Source organism: Macrobrachium rosenbergii, chromosome 15, assembly GCF_040412425.1.
Source record: "Macrobrachium rosenbergii isolate ZJJX-2024 chromosome 15, ASM4041242v1, whole genome shotgun sequence".
Lineage (NCBI taxonomy): Eukaryota > Metazoa > Arthropoda > Malacostraca > Decapoda > Palaemonidae > Macrobrachium > Macrobrachium rosenbergii.
In genome coordinates, this window is record NC_089755.1 from 33136243 (window position 1) to 33159605 (window position 23363).

Here is a 23363-nt window from a genome sequence, read left to right on the forward strand (position 1 = left end):
CATCCTACTTACTTCTGAATATGACCAGGCCATTAACCCTAAAACCTTGACTCTGCAGACATGAAAAGTTAAGTAAATAAGCCATTTCTGTAACAATAAAATCGAAAATTGAATGTCGATGAGAAAGCGAACATAGTACAATCAATATGGCGGCTGTGGGGTTGGGCACATAACATTCACTGTACGAAATGCTACTCAGTCCCAGAGAAACCCGACTGTTTAGATGAATTTGAAAACCTAGCTGCTATTGGTTACTTTTGGAACTTAGCTGATTTCCTTCAACGTGATTGGTTGGACGGTTTTAGAACCACCAATAGCAGAGCGGCTTACAAGCGGTCTTTTCAATGCGTAGCGTATCGTCTGTATTGTGATGGAAATTCACGTCCCCAGTGATTCTCGGCTCTTCCATTGCCCACTTGGAAGAAAGAAACTCTCGTGTACTGCTGTATATTTAGTGAGTGGTGGAGAATTTTGCCAAAATGTTGCCCAATGTAGTAGCAAGAACCGCCTGGTCATCGCTTTCCGCTGTGCGAAGACTGGGTGTCGCAGAAATCAGAGCAAACGTCCCCGCCGCTGATATTGCTTCGAAATTGAGTCTTGCAAGGGTGGCCGATAACTACCAATGCCTCCATACATCTTCGACGACGGCGAAAGCAGAGGACAGGAAGGAAATGATGGCCTCCATGCCGAAAAAGGACGAGGGCACCGAAGGAGAAGTATCGGTGGACATCGATTCTGGCATCAAAGGGTGAGTATTAAGGTCGGAAAGGGCCTTTCTTTTGTTGATCTCTTTGTTTCATGTCCAGCTTCGGAGACCGACCGACGCCATATTTCTTGCCGGCCTTCCTGCCTGGCTCTTGTTGATGTCCTTTGTAACCTACGGCGTCACCTTCCTTGTGGTTAAGCGTAGGCTGTCCCAGTAGTGTTGTTTGTGAGTACCTGAGGAAGTTTTAGCGCCAGGGCGTTAGGCTAGACGCGATTATACGTAGAACTTTTGTTTGTCGTGCAAAGTGGACACATTTCGGGGTAGGAGGAAGGTAGTCTAGGCTTGGCCTGAGCGTGGGATCATTTCAGAATGGAAGTGATGCATTAGCCTAGACTACTAGGCAGAGATTGCTGTCTACGATAAGTTAGTGTGTAGGGGGGCTGCCAAAACTGTTTTGGAGGCCATGGTATAGGATTCCTTGTTGATAACTTGTCATTGAGCCATACTTCACTCCTTTTTGCGTTTTATAGTGGTTTTGTCTAAGTATCACTAATCATGTCTTGTTGATTGTAGTGGACAGTAAGTAGGAATATGGTCAGTTCCTTTGAGTAGACGTATTTTCATCTTATGATGAGTTATCAGTCGGAATACTGTCTTCTGTCACTTATAGACCATTTACAGTCCTTGTGAATTAAGACCACCATAGGCCTTAGATCACATTTTCCAACAAACATCGCCTCCAAATGTAAACATAACCATTTCCAACAGATTAGCAATCGCAGCCAATTCACCCAGCTTCTCCTGTTTCCGCAGTAGTCTTAAGAGTAAAATTTTTAGTTTTTAGGCTAACAAGACTCATTATACTTCAAAATGTGATCCTCATATTGTTACAGCAAAAGGTCGAAGTCTTTTTGGCCAAATATTTATCAAATATCAGCATTACTAATCTTGTAATAGGACTAACTTTGTCATGTCTCCCAATGTAAATGTATTAATTTCCAAACGATGAGTAATCTCACCCAAATCGCCCAGTTTCTCCCGTTTCTTCTGCAGCCCTTGAGTAAATTTTTTTGTATTTAACCTAACAAGTCTCATACTTCAAAATGTGATCCTTGTACTTTTGTTGCAGCAGAGATTATAGTTTGGGTCAGTGAAATGTTTTTAAATGTCAGCATTACTAATCTTGTAACTGGTGTCGGCGTTACTAATTGTGTGCAGCGTCTCTCCCCTTGAGGCCTAAATTTAACATTACTGTAAATCTGCTAATTTCTCCAATGGAGTAGTCTAAATTTTTCGTAAATCTGCTAATTTCTCCAATGGAGTAGTCTAAATTTTTCGGGGAATGTATCAGTACACTGAGAATCCTCTGTGACCTGAGTAGAAAATTTTTTGGGGGGTTGTTTTGTTTTGAGAGATCTTTTAAACTTTGTTTCTTGTGGCACCTTAAATATCTAATCGCAGCACTTTCAAATCAACGACATATTCTGTCGATCAATGTCTGTTTTTTTTGTTTTTTGTATTATATATATATATATATATATATATATATATATATATATATATACATATACTTGTTACACACCATAACACATTTCTTGTTGGCCCATTTTTACAAAATGTTCATCATACTTCGGGACTGGTCTTTTCCCCTTCTTAACCCCCAACAGTTCAAAAAGCAAATATTATTTGGTTTCAAATGTAATGTGAATTTAATTTTTAGGTTATTCCTCCTCTTTGCCCTCTAACTTGGCTGTATAGGCTAGAAATTATAACTCCATTTTCCTGAATGGCTGAAACCAACTTGGTGCTTGATATCATGTCCTAAATTCTCTCTTCCCCTGGGTTAGGGCCCGGCATATTGGTAGGGAGGACTGCCTATGATCATATAATGTATGGTATGTAATGTCAAAAGCTTTGGGTCCTTGTGTATGGTATGTCTTTGGCTAGTATAAGAGTGCTGTAGGATATTGGTCTCTTTGTGATAATAAAATTTATAATCTGTGGATTTTTCCAGCAAATTTCAAAATTCTCAGAACTGATAGTACTTCTGGTCTGGTTTTTTTTTACTTCAGAGATAAAAGGATAAGGGAAACAACTATTGGTTTGCACTGACAGTATTGCAAGAGATGCAGTCAGACCTTGTGGAATTGGAGAAAGTAAGCTTCTAATCCAACTGTTACCTATTCAGATTGTAAACCACCAGAATTAAGAAATGATAGGTTTGACATAACAGTAATGTTGACTGCACGTATTAAAATATTATGTTTTATAGGGAGAATACTATTATTACCCTTTTGAGTGGATCATTTGTTAAGATCTAGGATAGGATACCATAGGTTATACAAACGATGGTTAAATCACATTACACACTTTCCGAATCTGACATTCAGTGATAATGGTGGGGGGGGTGGTTCCGCACAGTTCCACAAGCCAGCTTAGGAGGGTAACAGGACACGGCATTCGGGGAAAGCTTGGATTTCTCACGCTTACCCATCTCCCACTTGCATCCTCTCTGCCTATTGTTACAAAATAAGAAGAAACTAGTTTCTGTATTGGGTTGGAAATTTATACCTGCTGTTATCGTGAATCTTGGAATGTGTAAGATTGATCTTGGATAGGCCAACTTGAACTGTATGAGAGAGTACTGCTGCAAAACTAGGAAACTCACCTAGGGTTTTGCAGACTTAACTGCATTTACTTGGTAGATTAATGCTATTGCATGTTTGTACTATTAAAAGTTAGGTCAACATAGTGCTGTGCTAATTTTCTTGACAGCTTGCCACCCAAATTTTGCCCTTGGCTAAACAAACCTGTTTAGAGATACATTACAGTATCCAGACATTTGTTCCCACAAGGATGTAGACCCTCTTATTTTTATTAATAGACTGGACTTACCAGCTGGGACTGGCTAAAACCTTTGTAAAGGGTTATCGGTAAACACCTGACCACACTGTAAACATAGCACTTGTAGACTGTTACTTTATGTATACAATATCCCCTCTAAAAAGTTTTACTTTTTTTATGTATACAATATCCCCTCTAAAAAGTTTTGGTGTTTTTAGGGCCTTTGCACTGAATGTTTTGTGTGGGGGATTTTCCAGCTCCTTGTGATTGTAGTAAGCAATATGCAGTTTGGTGGTACCTTCGAATTCCCATATGGATGATCACCCCAAATGCCTTTGAATTATGTAGTTTAGAGGGTGCAAATTCTAGTGTCCAGAGGCCAAGAGTGTTCAGTGCCCTTGACTGGCTCTAAAATTTCCCCCTCCTTTCCAGTGGAAGAGAGATGAGCATCAGGAATGCAACGGTTCTGAGACAGCAATATGCCTTTTGTATTCCCCCCAATTTTTGAGAGAGTAATATGCCTCTTGTATCCCCTCTTTCAAATCTGGCTCCAGACAGTATCCCTCCACAGTGGTAATTTCTGTCCATTCCCCTCCCTGCTTAAGGGGAGGCAATTTTCAAGACAATCTAGTAGAGGGTATGATTTACCCAGAGGTCAAGGGTTCTTGTGCCCAAGCTTCAGTTCCTGACTCAGCCCCAGCACCTGGTGCCCTAATTTAAACAATAGATTTGCAAAACTTTTGTTATGATGAGCAGGGCATTCCAGACAAGTCTGTTATTCGTCTTAGAAAGGTCGGGTAACCATGGCAGTTGCTTTACCTTCGGGAAACAAAGACAGAAGATGCAGGTGTGACAGTGTTTGCTGCTACTTCATCTGTTTTAGGCCACCACCTTATTTGCCCCCCCCTCCCAGCAAGGAAGAAATTTGCTAACATTTTGATTTTGAATACAAATTATATTTGACTCACAGGAAGTGGATCCTTCCTCCACAGAAATTTTGTGGTTATTGGAGCTTTTCAGGTTTTAGAATATCAGATATTACAACTACAACACTACCCCCCACCTTTCAGCTTAATTACTAGTTATGATAAATGTTTTAAAGGAATCTTCCCAGCTCTTATTTAATGGCTCATTTCATAGTTGGTTTGGCATATGGTTTACACAGATGCCCTTCCTGACACCAACCCTCCTTATGTATGTATTAGGGCATGGGGAGAGAGAAAAAAAAAAGCTTAATCAAAAATGAACAGTGTAAAACTGCTTTCTGACTTGTAACACACTTTTTGTGTGTGTGTGTGAGAGAGAGAGAGAGACTCGCTAGCACATCAACACCCAATAAAAGCCTGCCCTACCTGGAATTAAGTTAACAAGGCACTTGATGGTGCTCATGACTGATGACAGTAAAATATTAAGAACTTATCCCTACAGATCTTTACATTGGTGAGACAGAGGGGACTGCCCTTGGCCTTGCATTGCTGCATCAGCCACACCTGTACTATTACCACCAATCTTTACATACGCTCAGATTGAGACTAATCGTTTGTGTGAGAGAGCTTAAGCAAGGAGTTGCAGGGGAAGATGTATGGGTCATTCAATGGTCTCTTCATGCACAGATGGTTACCCACAACCCCGAACAAGGATCACCAGATTTTGAAATTTTTTAAGTTTACAAGCTCAGCTGGCCTCTGCTGCATCACAAGTATCATTTTGAATTCTTTGGTGTCTTTGTGTAGGAGAATAGCAAATTACATGTAAATTTACCCATAGTTGTCGAAGTAGGCCACAATTCTCTCAGAGTATAGGGGTAGTTATTGAATGTAGGTTAACTTAACATACCTGTGCTTTTATTTTTTTTTTTTTTTTTTTTTTTTCCATTAACATGCCAGCAGTTTCATTTTTGAACTTTCAAAGATGTCAGCCACTTTTAGAAACTAATTTTACCTTTGCACCACATATAAAGATTTGGTCCAGAATTCTAAAATTTTCTTTGCTACAATACTTTTGCACTGTTAGGCATTTTTTGCATATGTCATGCAGTTTCAGTATTATACCAAGTGCAGAAACTAGTATTCCATATGTTTTTCAGTTGGTGTTTATATGTATGTTTGCATTGCATAAAGCAACTATGCACTTAACGCATTAGCCAGCCTCTCCCTCTCCCAACCTCATGTTAAGAGGGGGGGGTGTTTGCCCACAGTAAGTGTGCAGTTTGGCAATGCAGTGCATATTTTTATTCACAAAGGCTACGATCAAACATTTACTTCTCCATAACTAAAACACATTACCTAACATTTTCAATTTGAACTTAATGAAAATTTTATTCTAATACACAACTTTATTCCAATACACAAACTTTCAAGTAATTTCATGTATTTAACTTGTGTATTTTTCTTGTCAAGGTTAAACTCTTATATTCATTGTCACTATCTTAAGTTATACATTGGAGGTGTAAGAGATGCAAGTTGGGGGTGGGGGCTCTTGAGTAACAGAGGTGGAAGGTAGAGAATTGAGTGACTGAGAAGGCATGGTCATAGTAACCCTATAAGGGTGTACAATCAACTGGTTGATGTGTGCATTTTCTATACTATGGAAAGTCACACACTTGAGACAGTTAAGGTGGGATGATTAAGGAATACCTTGGTTGCTAAATGTCCCATTGTTGTGGTAAAAGAGGTAGGCAGAGCTTACGAAAATTTCCTTGAAGTTTAGTAATTAGTTTATAACTGACAGTAAAGATATTTGACTGAAATTTTATTGGAAACTAATTTTTTTCTTTATGAAAACAAAGTTTGGCAAAAGGTCAAATAAACCGTAGTTTCTGGAACAGTTGGTGCAAGGAATTTAGGTCAGAAGTCTCGCTACTGGCTTAATCTTGAACTAAACATTGACTTGAAAAACAATCGCAGAAGTTCCAACTGTGGTCAGACAGTATGAAAAGCTAAAGCAGGAGCACTTCACCTTTCCAGAATCACCACTTGCTAGCCAAGAAAATAGTTTTCAATAATTAAAATTTTTGTTTTAGAGAACATGATGCATAGGCCATTGCCAGTAAAGATGAAGCAATAGAAGTTTCAGAAATGTCTTTGCATTAAATTTGCCATTGTTAGAAGGGGGAATTAAAAAAATGTAATCCTGTAAACAAATGCTATAAAGGGACAATAGTTAATAAATTGTATGAAAAGTATTTTTGAACACAAGCACTTGGTTTTCAAGACCTAAATTTTTCGTAATTAATCAACACAAAGCTTTTCCTATATGTGCATTCAAATACATTATTATTATAAATCTGTTAAGTACAATGGCAGCATCATGCAAACTGGTTTTATAATGGGCCTTTTCTGTTTTGCTTATGAATTTTGTTATTGGAAAAGCTCGATGCAGTTTAAGGTCAGGTTGACATGCTGCCGTTGTGATTAATGTAAAAGAGATAACCTTAGTTTTCCTCTATTGTAATTAATGGTGCTGGTGTTCTCCAAAAGAACTGCAGTGAAATAAATTAAGAAACCAGATTAACCTTAATGTTTTTTTAAATAAAGTGTGATGAATGACAAGACTCGGGCAAAACCATAACCAAGGGATTAACTTCTGGAGAAAGATTTGAGCTCTTAATAAGTTGGAAATTTGAGCTCTTGATAATTGGGAAATAAGCCTTTTCTGTCTTGCTGTACCCAGTGATTTTTGAGTTTTGACTAGCATGCAAGGTTAGCTTATGGAAAAAAGTTTTAAAGAATTATAAAAATATTTTTGTTGGTCTTCTAGTTGATATATAGAAAAAGTGCTTGGTATTTGATTAATATTTAGGAGTACTGTACATAAATTGGGTCTTGAACTGTACAGTACTAAAGATACATTATTGTCCATTGTCTAGATATTAGGGAAGGGTCAGTTGACTCAAGGTTAAAAAAGATTGAAAAAGCTCTTAAGGGTATGAAGGCACGTGATCTGTAGATTTTAGTGCAGCCTTTGAACGTTGTCAATTGTGAAGCACTATCTACACGCCAAGTTAATTTTGAAAAGCTATTAAGGGTATAGAGAGACGTGGTCTGTGTAGATTTTAGTGGTCTTTGAACTTTGTCAATTGTGATGCATGATCTACGTGTTAAGATTATTCAAATTTGGTGGATCTTTTGGTTACACTTTTAATAAATTTATAGTTGGCAAAACCCGAAGTGTTTGTGGTGTTGGCTAGTGTAGTAGCTTTAGGAATGTGCTTTCAGGTGTTCTGCAACACACTGTTATTGGACCTGTGCTATTTATGTACACAAGTGACGTGGCAGGGTATGGAGAGGAGAACAAACTGATCACATTCACTCATGATGCTACTTGCATAGCGGTTCCAATCTCTGTGCCTTGGGTCTGTGATAGTTTTAAATGTTAGTGACTTGAGAATTTAGGTGTAACTTTTGATAAAAGTATATTTCTAGCAATGAATGCAGTACTGTGTAGGCAGTGGAGAGAAAGTGTATGGGTGTTTACTTGAAAGTATTTGTTACATTTTATTTAACAAATTTTTTAACCCCCTTTTACCATTAACTGGAATATTTAACAAACTCAGATTTTAAAGTTCATAATCAAAGCATATTTTACAGTGGAACTTACACACTTGACAATGACAAATGATCTATGAATGTGTTAAACTGATATGAAGTAATATGGCAGGAGTGACAATTTTCATGCTAATGTAATCCTCATGACCTAGTTCTTTTATAGTTACAGCATTCTACACCTTATTTGAGCTTTTCTTTGTATGTCACCTCTAATGCACTGTGAATTCTCATTTAGGCTGGTGTTTGACCTGTTATTTCATAACTGCTGTGTATAATTGGTCCACTTCATGTATCACATGTCCAAAATAGCTGTTGTAGGAGACTAGCCCTTCACCTAAATTCTGGATGAGAATAGGTATTCTGAGAATAGTCTTGGTTTATTTTTTAGGTTTGGTGGAATGTTTCCAGATGAAAATACCCCAGATCTAATGTTTGATGGTGTTCGTTTCGCAGACCTTCCAATTTTACATGTGAAGATTTCAAAAAATAACACCATTATGGCTTTAACAGATGCCAAAGGTAGGGGGCTAGTTTGTAATGCACATGAGTTAAGGAAAGATGCAGGGAAAGTATATGAATTCTTCCAAGTACAGTAGTAGTGTTAAAAATATATGATGTGGTTAGGTGGAATTTTTCTTTTTGAAAATAATGTATGGTTGAATTTTATTTTTGCAGGTGAGCTGAAGCTTGTCAGGTCCTGTGGTGTTGAAGGATTCAAAAACTGCCGAAAGGGCACCAATGTAGCAGCGCAAGCAACCGGCATTAGTTTAGCCACGGTAAGTACTTGGAATGTTTCTCTGTATCTCTGTAATGTGGGTATTTTGCCTAACATATTCACAATTTTCCAAACAGTATTGTAAACATTTGTTACCTTTTTTTTTCTCCAGAGAGCTGTCGATAAGGGTTTCAAGAATATTCGTGTGAAGGTGAAGGGCCTTGGACCAGGCAGGATGGTGAGTACCTGAAATTAAATTTGTACAAATATTTAAATGTATATAGCATTATAAAGTTAGCCCTAAAAGGTAGTCAAAAGCACTTGCTTGGTAGCGATCTCTAGTTCATAATTTTAATTGTAATGGGAAATGTTTTGTATAATGAAAACAGTGGAAGCTCAGGTTTGAACCTGCAAACACACAAACACACACCCTAAACAATGATGACAGTTGTGCAATCATGATGTAAACGGGTGTAAAAATTTGGGAATCAGAAGCGTATGAAACATTCATATGAGTTATATCTTGGCTATTTAACTTACACAACATTGCATCATTGTCTAGAAAATTACACAACAGTGCATCATTGTCTAGAGAATTACATTTGCAAAGGAAACTCATGGCGAGTCTTATAAGGTAAGTGTTGAAGAGTACAAAAGTAGCCTCAGGATATAACTGCATTTGGTGATTAACAAACCCTACATTCAGACGAAAATCAGTAACACCTCAACCAAACCTTTGTCAGCTTCATTGTTGCAGTTTTTAACTTTATTACCATTTCAGATACGTTTTTAGGTAAATGTTTTGATATTACCAATTTAGATATGGGTTTAGGTAAATGTTTTGAATTGGATCTTTGAATATAGGTAAATGTTGGATTTTTAGGTGACTTTTTGAAATTGGATATTAAGTATGAATATACAGTAGGTTAATTTTTGGTTAGGAACTGGGGAATGATTGTTAGCTGTAAGGTATCGAGATATTTCGGAGCAAGCTGTAGTATAGGGTCTTATTTAATAAACAGCAAAACATCGATAGCTCAGGTGTTCCTCTGCAGTCGAATAGGAAGTAAATGGAAGGTAAATGAGTTGTCTTTGGAAGAAACCCTTTGATCATGTGTTATTAGTAATATGCTTTCCAGGTGTCACAAGTCAGTAACTATCATTTCAAAGCAACAGCACATTTGACGCATCTTTTAACAAGTTTAAGCATAAAATGTTTCATGTACACTATTACCTCTAATAAGCATTGATCATCAACCCTTCCAAACCATAGTTCATGCATCTCATGATTTTGCTGAAAGCAGGGTAGTGTTCACTATCATCATATCTTACTGTTGTTTGTTCTTTTTCATAAGGTGGCTTATCATAAAAGGGTGACATTGCTTAGGAATGAAGCTACTAGCTTCAACATTTGTAAAGCCTAATTATGCTTGGGTCATTGTCTTGTGTTACATTTCGGTAACTTAGCCAATTTCCCTTTTACCCCTCCGTTAATCTTCATGTTGAGTGTTTGTTGTCTTGATTAGAGTACATATTAAAGAATATTTCCAGTTACTATTTACTCTAATGGTGGAGCGTTGCTTTGCAGGGTGTAATAATGAGCAAGTTTTTGTTAACACTTTAATAGGTTTGAATTTACAGTATTGGTATTTAAGCACAGACACAGAGAGAGAGAGAGAGCACTTATAGGTTGTCATATATGTATGTTTGCATGTACTGTGTAAAATCAAGCAACTTTTGATGTGCTCTGTTGTAATGATTTCTTTAGTATGCTATGCATCATAATGTTTTCATACAATTTTGAAAGTTGCTGGATCAGTAATTTACGTGCAGGAGGGAAGGGGGAGAAATTTTACAAGTTAGATGTTAAGTTTTAGTCGTTATTGTAGAGTTGTGTTCAAGTATTGCACCCATGCTTTATCTATATACTGCTGAGTTTTTTTTCTTATGCTATAACAAGATATTGTGACCTTGATTAGATTAGGATTACAGTATGCGAGAGAATGTGTGCATGCATGCAAGGTAAAATGAATATATATATAATATATATATTTTTTAAATAACACATTGGAATAATGTAAAGTGGGATGGACTGAGAAAATTGGGATAACTAGACATAATTTCAGGTTTTCCTGAATGTGCTCCCCAGAAATGGGGTGCTTTGCATTGTAGGCAATATAGCACTTGCAAGAAGCCAGGTTTTTTTATGCAAATTAACACCATTAAAAATTCTTGCCAATTTTCTAGGAACTAAACATAACATTTTTATATCAAAAATAGAAAAGGTGATTAGTAATTTTAAAGTTCAAGCTGATAAAAACCCAGTGCTCTTAAAATCATGATACCCTAAACTATCAGTGTCTGTTTACTGGTTATATATTTAATAGAACAGGATAGTGTTATGTGGAATGGTGTGCAGGGGAAATTTTCTCATGTTTTCAAGATTTGTTTTCGACTTTTTTATTATTTTTTTTTTTTTTTTTTTCTCCAAATTATTTAAGTTTTATCAATTTGCAATGTCTTATAGGTATCTAATATAATAGTATCATCATGTATCTGTTTTCATTTAATATTATTTCTGTTGGAAGCAAAATGCAACATGTTATTAAAGTTTACTTTACACACTTCATTGGTAATGGAGGCAAACGACAGAAAGTGTACTTACGCTATTTGCAGTGGATTGGCTTTATAGCTTGACCAATAACCAGTAATTTTACAATGTTCTTGTAATCTAACTAGCTACAAGATAGGGAAAATGAATGCAGAATTTGCCAGAGTAAATTTTTGAAGCTGAATGGAACGTGAGATGGGGTCTTTCTGGATTTTTTTTTTTTTTTTTTTTCTGTGGATTTTTTTTTTTTTTTTTTTCTTTCTTTCTTTCTTCTCTCACCCTGCTCTGAAGGTAAGAGATTGTGGTGTATCTTCAGTAATCTTCACTGAAGGTCAATCCTTTGTAGAAGTCTGGGGGACATCAGTGCCCTTGGTCCCAGTTTGGCTTTTAGTGCTTGTCAAGCATAGGGAAGACTATTTCATTCTTCGAGACAGGAAAGATTCAGAATCGTGTGAAAGTAAATTTCAAGATACCATACCAAACCAAGTAACTTTCATGTAAGTTTTTGTAAATTGTCGATTAAGTTAATTTTATGAATATGGTTTGTAGTACTACACAACAAAAAATGTATTGAACATTCTCAAATGTACTGAGGATTTTTCTGCCTGGGTGCAATTCAGCAGCCAAAAATTGTATGCGTCGGTGTGCATCTTGTTGATGTAAATTTAATTGTAAATTTTACCATGCAATGTAACATTTGCAAATATGGTTTACGAAGCTATAAAAAAAGTCTAAACTCTGTGTGTTTGTTTGTTGCACACTCATGCGTGGCGGAAGTTTTCTTGGTGTACTTTTGAAGCTAAATAATTGTAGAATATTTTGGTAGGTTTAAAAAGAAACAAGATTTTTCAAAATCGAGGCATTGAAGTTAGCTGAGAATGTGAACTTTCAAGTAATAAGTGCAGTATTAAGAAATATTTGGGAGTAAATACAGTATTAAATTAAAAAATAATTGGGAGAGGTGCCAAACCATTCCTCAACACATTTTAGGTATCAGGCAAATCCCACCCAATATCATGAATTTATATTTTTAGGTGTCTGCTGTCGTTTTGAGAAGTCATTGCGGTTCTCATTTGGTGGACATTTACACAATCCCGTAGGGGGTTACTGCCACCAGCACACCTCATTCGGCACTGTAGGCATTATTCTTTGCAGTGTGCCTTCGGCCCTTAGGTGCAACCCTTATTGTTCCTTTTACTGTACTTCCTTTCATATTCTTTCTATAATCTTATTTTCCACCCTCTCCTAACAATTTGTAGTGCAATATACAAGTTAAGCTGACTTTTGGGTTTGGCAATACTTTACAAAATGTATTACCATCAAAACACGTCAACAGGTTGTAAGGTTGATTCTCTCTCTCTCTCTCTCTCTCTCTCTCTCTCTCTCTCTCTCTCTCTCTCTCTCTCTCTCTCTCTCAGGTGCACTTTGAGGCATTATCTTGAGGGTCTTTGCAGTGTCCTTTGGCCCCTAGCTGCAACTCTCTTTCCCTCCAACTGTACCTCTGTTCATATTCTCCTCTGTCTTACTTTCCGCCCTCTCCTAACAATTGATTCAACATTTCAGCAATGTATGGCCTTGTAGGTCCTAGTGCTTGTCCTTTGGCCTAAATTCATTCTCTCTCTCTCTCTCTCTCTCTCTCTCTCTCTCTCTCTCTCTCTCTCTCTCTCTCTCTCTCTCTCTCTCTCTCTCTCTCTATGAGTAGGAGACTTTAATCTATTCTTCTTCAAGATATCAGGCATTGGCTAAGGCCACCCATGTTGGAGATTTCCCCCCCCCCCCCCTTTTATCAGATTATGCATTAATAGTGAAGAATTGGATTCTCGAAGGGGTAGACTTAACATAGGGTTAGTTGACTACTGTGGTTTGGCTATTATATATATATACACAGAGGCAGTCCCCAGTTATCAGTGGTCCAGTTTTACAGCGCTTGCTTAGTGGTGATGATAATTTGATATTTGGAGCCGCAAACCAGATTATCAGCGGCTGTAAATGCTGTTGTCCCTTATTTTTGGTTTTTGGTTATCGTCATGTGGTCGGAAACAGAACCCCCTCCGTTAACTGGGGACTCCTGTATATATATATATATATATATATATATATATATATATATATATATATATATATATATATATATATATATATATATATATATATATATATATACTGATTTTTTTTAGCTCCAAAAATTTAAAACCAAAGTTGTCCAGATTAGGTATTTGAAGTTACCCAAGAACATAAAGGTTTATTTATTTTAATTTATTTTTTTTTTTCACATTTTGAGAAATAATTAGATGACTTACATATTCCCCAACACAATGCAGGCATTAGCTAATGCCACTCAGTGTTAGATTTAAAATATTTTTTCAATTGGTGTAATACATTTTTGGATTCTCAATACAGGGTTTGCAGAATCTCTTAGAGTTGGTGCCATACAGCTCAAGACCTGGTATCACTGTTAGTTATTGTTGATACCGTATCGAATTTACTAAACACTATACTGGAAACGAAAGATTTTTGAGGCATTTTTGATTTTGGGATTGAGCTCGCGTTTTGTCCATTTTATGTAGAGGTGGCGAACTTGAATATACACAAACTAATTGGAGATCCCACCCCAGCCCCCGTAGTTTTTTTTTTTTTTTATTTTTTTTTTTTTTCTGATGATGGGGTAACATTAATGTTCTCATCCCCGTGATATAAATTTTTTGAGGATTAGAATTCCTATAATTTTTATGAATCGTAATTAACATCCTCTTATTTTATAAATGCTTCTTTATAAAGTCGCAGTACTGTCTATGTGCCTTAAGTGCACTTCAAAGCATTACAGGCACTCCCAGCTAACCAGCGGCACAGGTTAATGGCGTGTAGGGAGCTTGTCTAGCAATGCTTTTAACTAAATTTTTGGTGCCGATATCTGGTTAACAGCGTGAAGCGGTTTATCAGTGCTATTATTGCTGAATTTCGGTTAGCTGCGCTGGGCTGGGAACGGAACCCTACCGTTTACCGGGGACTGCCTACTAAAGGGTGTTCACAGCTTCTGTTTGTCCTCAACTTGCACCAACTTGTTAACCTTTATACTTCTGTTGCAATTGTAGGGTTGTCCCATAGTTCCACCTTTAGATTCTTGTATGTATATTTTTATTTCATTAACTTGACTCTTACCTTGCTGTCCAACATTCCTAACTTCCTGTTTTCAATTTTTTTTTAGCACTGAATGCCAAAAATGCCCCAGTGCTTGGCTTAACAGCCTAAATTTCATAAAAACAAGGAAACAATACTTTTTCTTAATGTTATAGCACCTGGCCTTAGGATATAATTCCATTCCATTCATCTTATTTCAGAATTTGAAGGAGGCGGCAGGAAAAATGGTACTCTTTGGCAATGAAAAAAAAAATGGTTAAAAATTGGTGTTATTAGGTTTGGATTGAGCCTACTTTTAACTCTTCATTCAGTTTTAGGGAAGTGATGTTCTTGAGCGCGCGCACCCACACACTCAAACCTTTAGGGTAAATAATTTGCTGGCATCATTTAATTCATTCTCTCTCTCTCTCTCTCTCTCTCTCTCTCTCTCTCTCTCTCTCTCTCTCTCTCTCTCTCTCTCTCTCTCTCTCTCTCTCAAAAGAGTCAGCATTTTTTTTTTAAAGCCATTTAACACAGTCTTTTTCCTTGACTTGTCATGCTACATTAACCTTCAGCTGCTACAACCATTTTGTCATCTTGACCATTTAGGTTGATTTCCCCAAGCTGATTAACCTTCAGCTGCACAGCACTATTTGTTGGTCAGCCTTTAATTTAGTGGCATTACCATTATTGGTTAGTCCAGAAGCTGTAGGATATGTTGAAGGGCTTGGAATTTCTGGGCTAGAACCAGTGTCCATTATTTTAGCCTGGAAATTTTTGACTTTTAACTAAAGACAGTTTTTGATCTGGAATTACACCAGTAGTTTGACCTGGAATGACTTGTTGTTGCAGGTTTGTGGCTTTGAGAATATATAGCAGCAATTGTTGGGCTTGGGATGTCTGAACTTGAAATGCTTCACCCTAGGCACCTTGGGTTCATTGGTTGCTCTTCAATTGCGTAGTTAACCGTATCACCAGCTGATTGACCATTAATCTTTGATGGACCAACAGTGCCACAAGTGTTTATGCCGGAAGTGACTGGATATGAGCAATCGCTTATCAGTGTGGCTGGAATGTTTCCCTTTTGGACTGAAAAATTTTGAGTCACTGTGCAAACCAGTGGCAAATTGGTCCTGAAATGGTTGGACTTGAGGCAGTAGTTGTTGGTCTTGGTGTTTGGGTTGGGCTCATTGCATCAGATACTGGATTTTGAATATTTGAGAACAGCAGCAGTTGTTGGCATGGAGTGTCTGGATTTAGGAATGGCAGCTGTTGGGACTGGAGTGTCTGGACTTTGATTGATAGTTTTTCAATCTATAGATAACAGTACTTGGAATAACAGCTGTTGGCCCTAAAGTGTTGACACTTGGAGCAGGAGTTTGTTTGGCCTTGACTGTCAGTATTTGGAATGGCAGTTGGATGTTGGGCCTAGATTTTCTTGGTTTGGTGTTAGCCAATTTTTTTCCTTGAATGTCTGTACTTGCAAGAGCAGCTGTTGGTCCTTGACTGTTCGGACTTGGAACAACAACTGCAAGAGCAGTTGTTGGTCCTTGACTGTCTGGACTTCAAATAACAGTTGTTGGTCCTGGGTGCAGTGGCAGTTGTTGGACTAGGAATTTCTGTACTAGCAACAGCAGTTATGCCTTATTAGTCTGGATCAGTTGTTGGTCCTCAACTGTCCGGACTTAGAACAACAACTGCTCTTGCAGTTGTTGGTCCTTGACTGTCTGGACTTCGAACAACAGTTGTTGGTCCTGGGTGCAATGACGGTTGTTGGACTAGGAGTTTCTGTACTAGCAACAGCAGTTATGCCGTAATAGTCTGGATATGCAACAACATTGGTTGGGTTTAGATTGCCTGAACAAGCAACAAAAGTTGTTTGGACGCTGAGGGAAGGTATGAATTTTCAATGGAAATTGTTTACCCAGGAAGGGTTGGACATGAAACAGCAATTGTTAACCACGAAATGTGCGTTCATGTTTGGTAATGGCTTTTGCTTGGCTAGGAATATTGGGGCTTGCACACTTGGAATATGTTGAGATATTCCATCATATTTTGACCCATGAATGTTTGGACTAACATGTCATTTGGATGCCTTGAAATAATTTGGTTTGGCACTTCAGTATGGAATGTTTGGACTGCTATGCATTTTGCAGTGCAGTGGTTGAGTTGTTGTTGATCCTGGAGTGCCTGGACCACACAGGCAGTTGTTGGGCCTGAATTATTTGGACTCTGCAGCTTGTTTGGCCTGGAATACTTGGACTACTTGAAATGTTGAGATCTGCAGTAGCATTATTTTGGAGAATTGCAAATGAACAGTGACGGTACAGGGACTGGGGACATCTGGAATTTCTGTGGCAGTGGTCGAGGCTGGATTGTCTGGACTTGAACTTCCCAGTACTTGTGACCTCTGGGTGGTTGGGCAATTATAACCCAGGTGTTCAGTCTTCTATTTTTGTCATGGTTCATTATTTCATTTACAGTTTTCCTGCAGACTTAATGATCTTTACCTTCATTTTGTTAGGGCAGAGTATAGACAAGAAGTGCTATATACCCCTCATTCATATAGGGCAGAGTAAGGACAAGAAGTATTATATTTTTGAAGTGAAATCTGTCTCATGGCAGCCTCTTGACTATGCATGGCAGTGAATATGCTTCATATGTATTATCTTCTGGTTAGACTCATTCACTCTTTCAACAGTAAACTAGTCTGGAAGCATTTGTCTACAGGAACTTCCTTTTCTGGGGTTCATAAATTGGCTTGATCCAAACCTGTAAGTCTTCCTTTCCCACCTTTTCTGGAAGGAACCTGTTCTAATCGTTAGTGTCATGGCATCAGTATTTACCCAAGTGTATAGAAATCTATTGTCAGTTGGTGTTAATTACCTTACATTTTTTTTTTTTTTTTTTATTTTTTTTTTTTTTTTCCACAGTTGCCACTATCAACATTCAATCTTATCCATGGGATGGATCAAGAAATAAACTTTTTACAATAATTTTTGGGCCAATTTATTTAATTTGCATACCAGTCTTACCCTATCTCGTTACAAAAGACAAAGTTTTAGGACAAAACATGGTTGTTTTGCAGATCTTTTCAGCTAGTGCCCCTCTTGATATTTGAGCAGTGGGTTTTAACAGATTTTAATTTTTTTGAATGGTGAGCTAAGTGAGGGTGGTATAAAGTGGGCTTTCCAATAGGATAGGAGTGTGTGTAATTGTAATTACTGGCGTAGATTCCCTTTTAATTTGAGTAGCAACGTTTTCATGGGGTAGTAATCTAAACTTGTTAAAATGTATTAAAGGGTAGTAACTGACTGTACCTTGGGTAATACTCTTTTCAGTGACTGTACCCTGAGGAAGTACATATTCATCTAAGCACATGCTAAGTTTAGAACTGCATCATTGCGCGTTTCATCAAAGGGTTCATATTATTGTCATTTGTCAGCCTGAATTTGGAACAAATGTTTAAAAGAATGGTACATTGCTTATTACAAACCATACCAGTTATATTGGGTATATATATTGAAAATTGGTTTGAGTTCACTTTTCATTTGTAAGTAGTGTATAGGTTCTTCCAATGACCAGGATGTTTACCTGAAAAATCAGTAAGAAAAATTTGGGTAGCCTGAGACAGTGACTACTATGCAATAAACAAATCTGATGTCAGTCCCCGGATGTATCACAAGAAAGTATTTGTAGAAGGCAACATTGAGGTGTATATACTATTTTTTTACAAGTTTTAAATATACTTAGGTCTTCAGACCTCTTTAATTTGCTGGATTATTGTCCGTTTCCATTATGTGATCTACTTTCCCTTTTTAAGTGCTTGACATGAATCATGAAACTGTACTGGTCAGAAAAGAATAAATCTAAATGTATGGAATGAAATTTACATGTTAATACAAAGGGTCCTGCTTCCCCTCCCCATTATTTTCCCCCTCCCATTGAAGGTAATTATTGCTTCAGAAGAACGTAAGTTTTCAATTTTTCTTCTGATCACATTAATGTTCCGGGAAGGTCACGTAAGAGTCGTACAATTCTCATGACCTTGCCACAGAATGGCAGCCATACATAGGGTTGAAAAGTTTTCCCACAAATTTAAATCTCAAAGCTGCAAGCATCTTCAATTAAAAATGGTTGTGGGGTTGTTGTTCTCCAATGTAATAAAAGTGCTGGGGATTGGGTCGTCTTCCCAAATTACTGTAATGTCCAAAAATTATTCTGCAGATCAAATGTAGGCTCAGTGAGAGAAATCTAGGAAGGTATAGGTTACAATTGCCAGCTGGCTGTGGTTTGTATATGTCAGCCAACTGTAATATTGGCTTGCAAAGAAGGACATCTTCAACAGATATATAAAGGAAAGCAGCTCCATCACTGCCTTTGTTTTGGTTTATTATGGTGACCTTCCAGTCAGTTCACATAGTTATATTTGCCTTTACATCATCAGCCCTGTGGCTGGTTGCTGCTGTCAGTTCACCTCGTGGTGCACTGTAGGCTTTACTTAAGGTTCTTTGCAGCTTGTCTTCGTCCCCTAGCTGCAACCCCTTTCGTTCCTTTTACTGTACCTCCTTTCGTATTCTCTTCCACCTTAATTTCCACCCTCTCCTAACAATTGATGAATAGTGCAACTGTGATGATGTCCTCCTGTTACACCTTTCAAACCTTTACTGTTAGTTTCAGCACTGAATGACCACATAGGTCCCAGTGCTTGGCCTTTGGCCTAAATTCTATATTCAATTAATTCAAAGATAGGTAACACATGAATGTAACTAGCACATTAACATGAGTTGGAAGTAAATTGTTGGTTATTACACAAGTCCAACTTTGCTAACTGCTCACAAAAATGTAAACTTGAATGAGCTCTTTACATTCTAATTAAGAACTTGCTTATGTCCTATTTTTTTTTTTTTATTTTTTTTATTCTATTTAAAAATTTTTTTTTTTTTATAGTAAATACAAGTACATACTGCCTGGCTCAGTGCTCAGAACAATTTCATTGAGAAATATACAGTATTACTAAAGTGGGATTCATTTCACACTTACGATGTACAGTTTAAGATCTCATTAACAACAGTGGAAAAGAGACAAGCAATTTTTCACAACCATAAAAGAAAATATCCCTTGTTATATTACTGTAATATTTAAGAAAATACGCCCCCTGTAGGTTACATATTGAAAGTGCTTTATCAGCTGTTTGCCTTGCAGCCCCAGTGAGGCTGAATTCTTTAGCAAACACTTAATATTGCCACTTCAGTTGGTGCAATTATACCTCTAAACTCGCAGCCAGCACTGAACATGATGTTGGAGCTGTTCTGGTTAGATCAGTTGGTATTAGGGGTTAAACGTTTTCTCTCACCAGGGAACTACTGTCAATTTTACATCCTACGGTGATTGTCTTTTTTAAGGTGAACATTTAAGTAAAGATAAAAATCTGGCATGTTATAAAAGCTTCTGAGGAAGCATAGGGTGAATGCAGTGTCCCAAATAGACTGACTCAAATACTGTTGACCACAGCAAGATGGACTGGGTTAGTAGGGGGTCATTTTTAAAGTAAGGATGTAAGCACACAAGGAAGTCTTTTGCGCAGAACTTGACAAATTTAGTGAGGCACATTAAGAAGTTTCAGGCAAAACTACAAGTTTAATAAACTACACAAGAAGCCACATTTATTTCACTAGCCTATACAGGCATTGCATGTCAACTCTTATAGGAAAAAAAAAAAATCATAAAATTGGATGAAATCACCAAATTCAGAAAAATTTACAGAACCCAAGAATGATGTTATGCAATCCTTTTGTTGAATTGGCAAAGGGGGAAAATTATAAAATAACAGGAATGGGCACAGAATATATATTGCAAAAAATAATTTGCCCATCCTGATAAGGAAGTGAAGTGATTAAGCTGACTGGATTTGCAAAAATGGTATGAAAGGAATTTCAGTGAGTACTTAGTAACCCTGTAATGAACAGGTCTGAGTTAAAAATGACATCAAACACTAAAATAAAGCAAAGAATGCAAATTAAAATAGTAATGGAAAATGCTGGCAGAGTGCATTGTGCCATCACAGAATTTGCTTTTGGGAATTGGTTGCATATATGCAGTGCAGCATGATTGTTGTTATAGTGAGAAAATGTTTTACCCAAGTTTGTATTAGATAGGTAGATTCTAGTAAATAATTACTAATATAAAGTTGGCTTTCACCATGTTCAGAATATTGTATTATAAGTTGGGTTAATTTGGTTTTTTAAGTAAATGCAATGTGACCTTTTTGGTGTCATTTTTCTTTCCTACTGTGGTACAATATGGCATTTTCTCTTACCTGATACCAAGTTCTGTAAGATTTGTTGATCGTAGGCATTAACCTGTTCAGTGAGTTTTATGCCAGCATTCTGCTACAGTGCATCTTGGTTTAGCATTAATGTAACAGGTTTTATATTTTTTAATGGTATTTTAGAGTGGTCAGGCAGGAAAATGCATTTTGCTTTTTCCTTTGGATATTACCCTCCAGTGACAAATATGTGTATGATGTACTGCAGTGTAGTAGGCACCAGTTCTTGGTGGCAGCGCTTGTAGTTAGGTTTGGGTTACCAGATCTTGGTGACACCATTTCTAGTTAGGTATGTTGAATTTATAATTTTATGAATTTTCATTCTGTATACATATCTTAGTTTTGATCATACATTCATTAATTTTATTTTTATTTTTTATTTTTTTATTTTTTTTTTTTTTTTTTTAAGATTTGGTTGACATTTTTCATGAAGGTTGGTCATCTTGTGTTTATGAATTTTAGGCATACATGTACTGTTTTATGTTTTTCAGTGATTTGAGGAATAACTGCATTTGTGAGAGAATTAAAGTTTTTTTGACAGGTGGAGATAGTGTTAATGAAAATGATCACAGAACTTTGGTAGTGTGAGAAAGGGTGAGATCTGGTTGTGAAATTTGTTAGAAGTTAAAAGAAGGTTGAAGGTCTGAAATTGATAAAGGATAGGCAGAAAGTTTTCAAGCCAAGAAAAAGCAAAGAATCCATCAGACTTGGCAGATGAACTGGGAACATTATATGTAAGAAAGTTTAAATAATTGAATGGAAGCTGAAAACTACTTGGCCAGATGGTTTGACTGACTGTAAACTTGAATGGCAAGAAGAAACCTTGGGATGTAAGGATTGGTTAGCCTCAAGTATACCTTGGATAAATGTGGCCCCTTGTATTGTAAAGGGCTGGTTTGAGGTAAAAATCTACACAATGTTTTCAAGTGTAGGTTGACATTTGGAATACCATATTTCTATTTGTTCCATGCACCTTGTGGGCTTTACTCACAAATTTGTCAGTTGAAATTACACCACAAAATAGCTGCTTGTTTATTAGCATCGTAGAAATTAAACCATTTTCCACTGATGGTATGCTTTTAGCCTAGCTACTACCAGTGCCAAGGGTTTCGATTTTAGGTGACATTTTCTTCTCTTAGTACTGTTGGACTACTTATTTGAAAGATTAGTACTGTAGCCCCTTTTCTGAATGGGTGTTTTGAGATGCATTTTGGGTAAAGAAGGACTGTAGTATAGCTTGTACTTCATCGGCCTACAATGTGCATTACGTCCAAAAGAGGTAGGCAAGTTGAGGGTTTCATATCACAGTAAGTTGCTTTCCTGGACAACTGGCTCTGAAGTATGCAAAGGACTTTACAGTTGTTAGCCTTTTTGGAACTGACTGACCCTTGTCATTTAGTTAGCTATAGTGGAACTAATTTGGGAGTTTTATCTGAGGACCAAATGTGAAAAACATTGTACTGTATTTGCACCACATTTTCATTTGTTATTCTTTTGCACAAAATGTATGTTCACAGCAGGATTAGGATTGTAAAGTAGATTGTTTTACCCATTTGTAGAAGGCTCAGAATATAATCCTTTTTCCCGAGCACTCCAGTAATTTTATGGGTTGCATGTAAAACTTTACACACTAGTTAAGCAGGTCCATAGTTTTGTTTATATTACACCTTTCATTAGTGAACATTGTTAGATGTCAGTGATACAGTGCTTTTGACTATCACAGGTATTCATAATATTGTTGCTTCATTAATCATGCATGTTTGAATTGTGTGCAATTATGAAACAGTTGTGCTGTGTTCAGCTTTTAAACCATCTTTGATTTTATCTTACAAATATTTTCATTTTCAGAACAGTAGGTAAATTAAAACGTTGTGTAATTTATATATTTACTGAACTCAGTTTTGTTATGAATGAGTCACTGCGGTATGTAACTTTCCAGGTAATTTTAAATCTTTTCTGTTCAAAAATGGCGCTCTAACTCTACATGTCATTTTTTTATGATAGCATACATTTAATGCATTATTGTCAAGTCTTATCATATTGCTAAGAGATGTTAATGAGTATCATTTTCTCTTTCAGAGTGGAATCAAAGGTGTCACAATGGGAGGCCTCAATGTTGTGAGCATTACAGACATGACATTCATTAATTGGCTAAATAACCCACGGCCTAAGAAGGCCAGGAAATTGTAAAAAGTTGTCTTAAGGTTATCCTTATAATACGAGAAGTTTCAACCAATTCTTGTTTATTATTTATGTAATTAAATACCGGTCGCGATCTAGGAAGCGTCATGTACATGGTTTAGGTTAAGATATTTGTGTGTAGTTGGCCAGTTCTGATTTTCTTTTCTTAATAAAACTAGATGATTATAATTGTTTTTTTCTTTAGCCTTAATTTTAACTAGGGTAAAGGTTCTTTTATAATTATTTGTCAAAACAAACCAATTTTTAGTCTATACTTCTTGAAAGTAGTGTTGTAAAGCTACTAACTCATTATT

General features: G+C 36.8%; 1 protein-coding gene across 1 annotated transcript; it reads left to right on the forward strand.

Moving 5' to 3' along the window:
* Positions 1-381: 381 nt before the first annotated feature.
* mRpS11 (mitochondrial ribosomal protein S11) lies at positions 382-23238 on the forward strand. The gene is made up of 5 exons (XM_067117385.1): positions 382-748; positions 8486-8616; positions 8773-8873; positions 8985-9050; positions 22948-23238. Exons 1-5 carry the CDS (start codon positions 480-482, stop codon positions 23056-23058), a joined length of 678 nt encoding a protein of 225 aa, XP_066973486.1. The 5' UTR covers positions 382-479; the 3' UTR covers positions 23059-23238.
* The last annotated feature ends 125 nt before the right edge of the window (positions 23239-23363 follow it).

Bases quoted from the DNA above. Each gene is read 5' to 3' on its own strand.
- mRpS11 (XM_067117385.1), top strand. From the start codon at position 480: ATGTTGCCCAATGTAGTAGCAAGAACCGCCTGGTCATCGCTTTCCGCT. The intron at 749-8,485 runs GTGAGTATTAAG...TTTATTTTTTAG, and splicing joins ATCGATTCTGGCATCAAAGG to GTTTGGTGGAATGTTTCCAG. The intron at 9,051-22,947 runs GTGAGTACCTGA...TTTCTCTTTCAG, and splicing joins GCCTTGGACCAGGCAGGATG to AGTGGAATCAAAGGTGTCAC.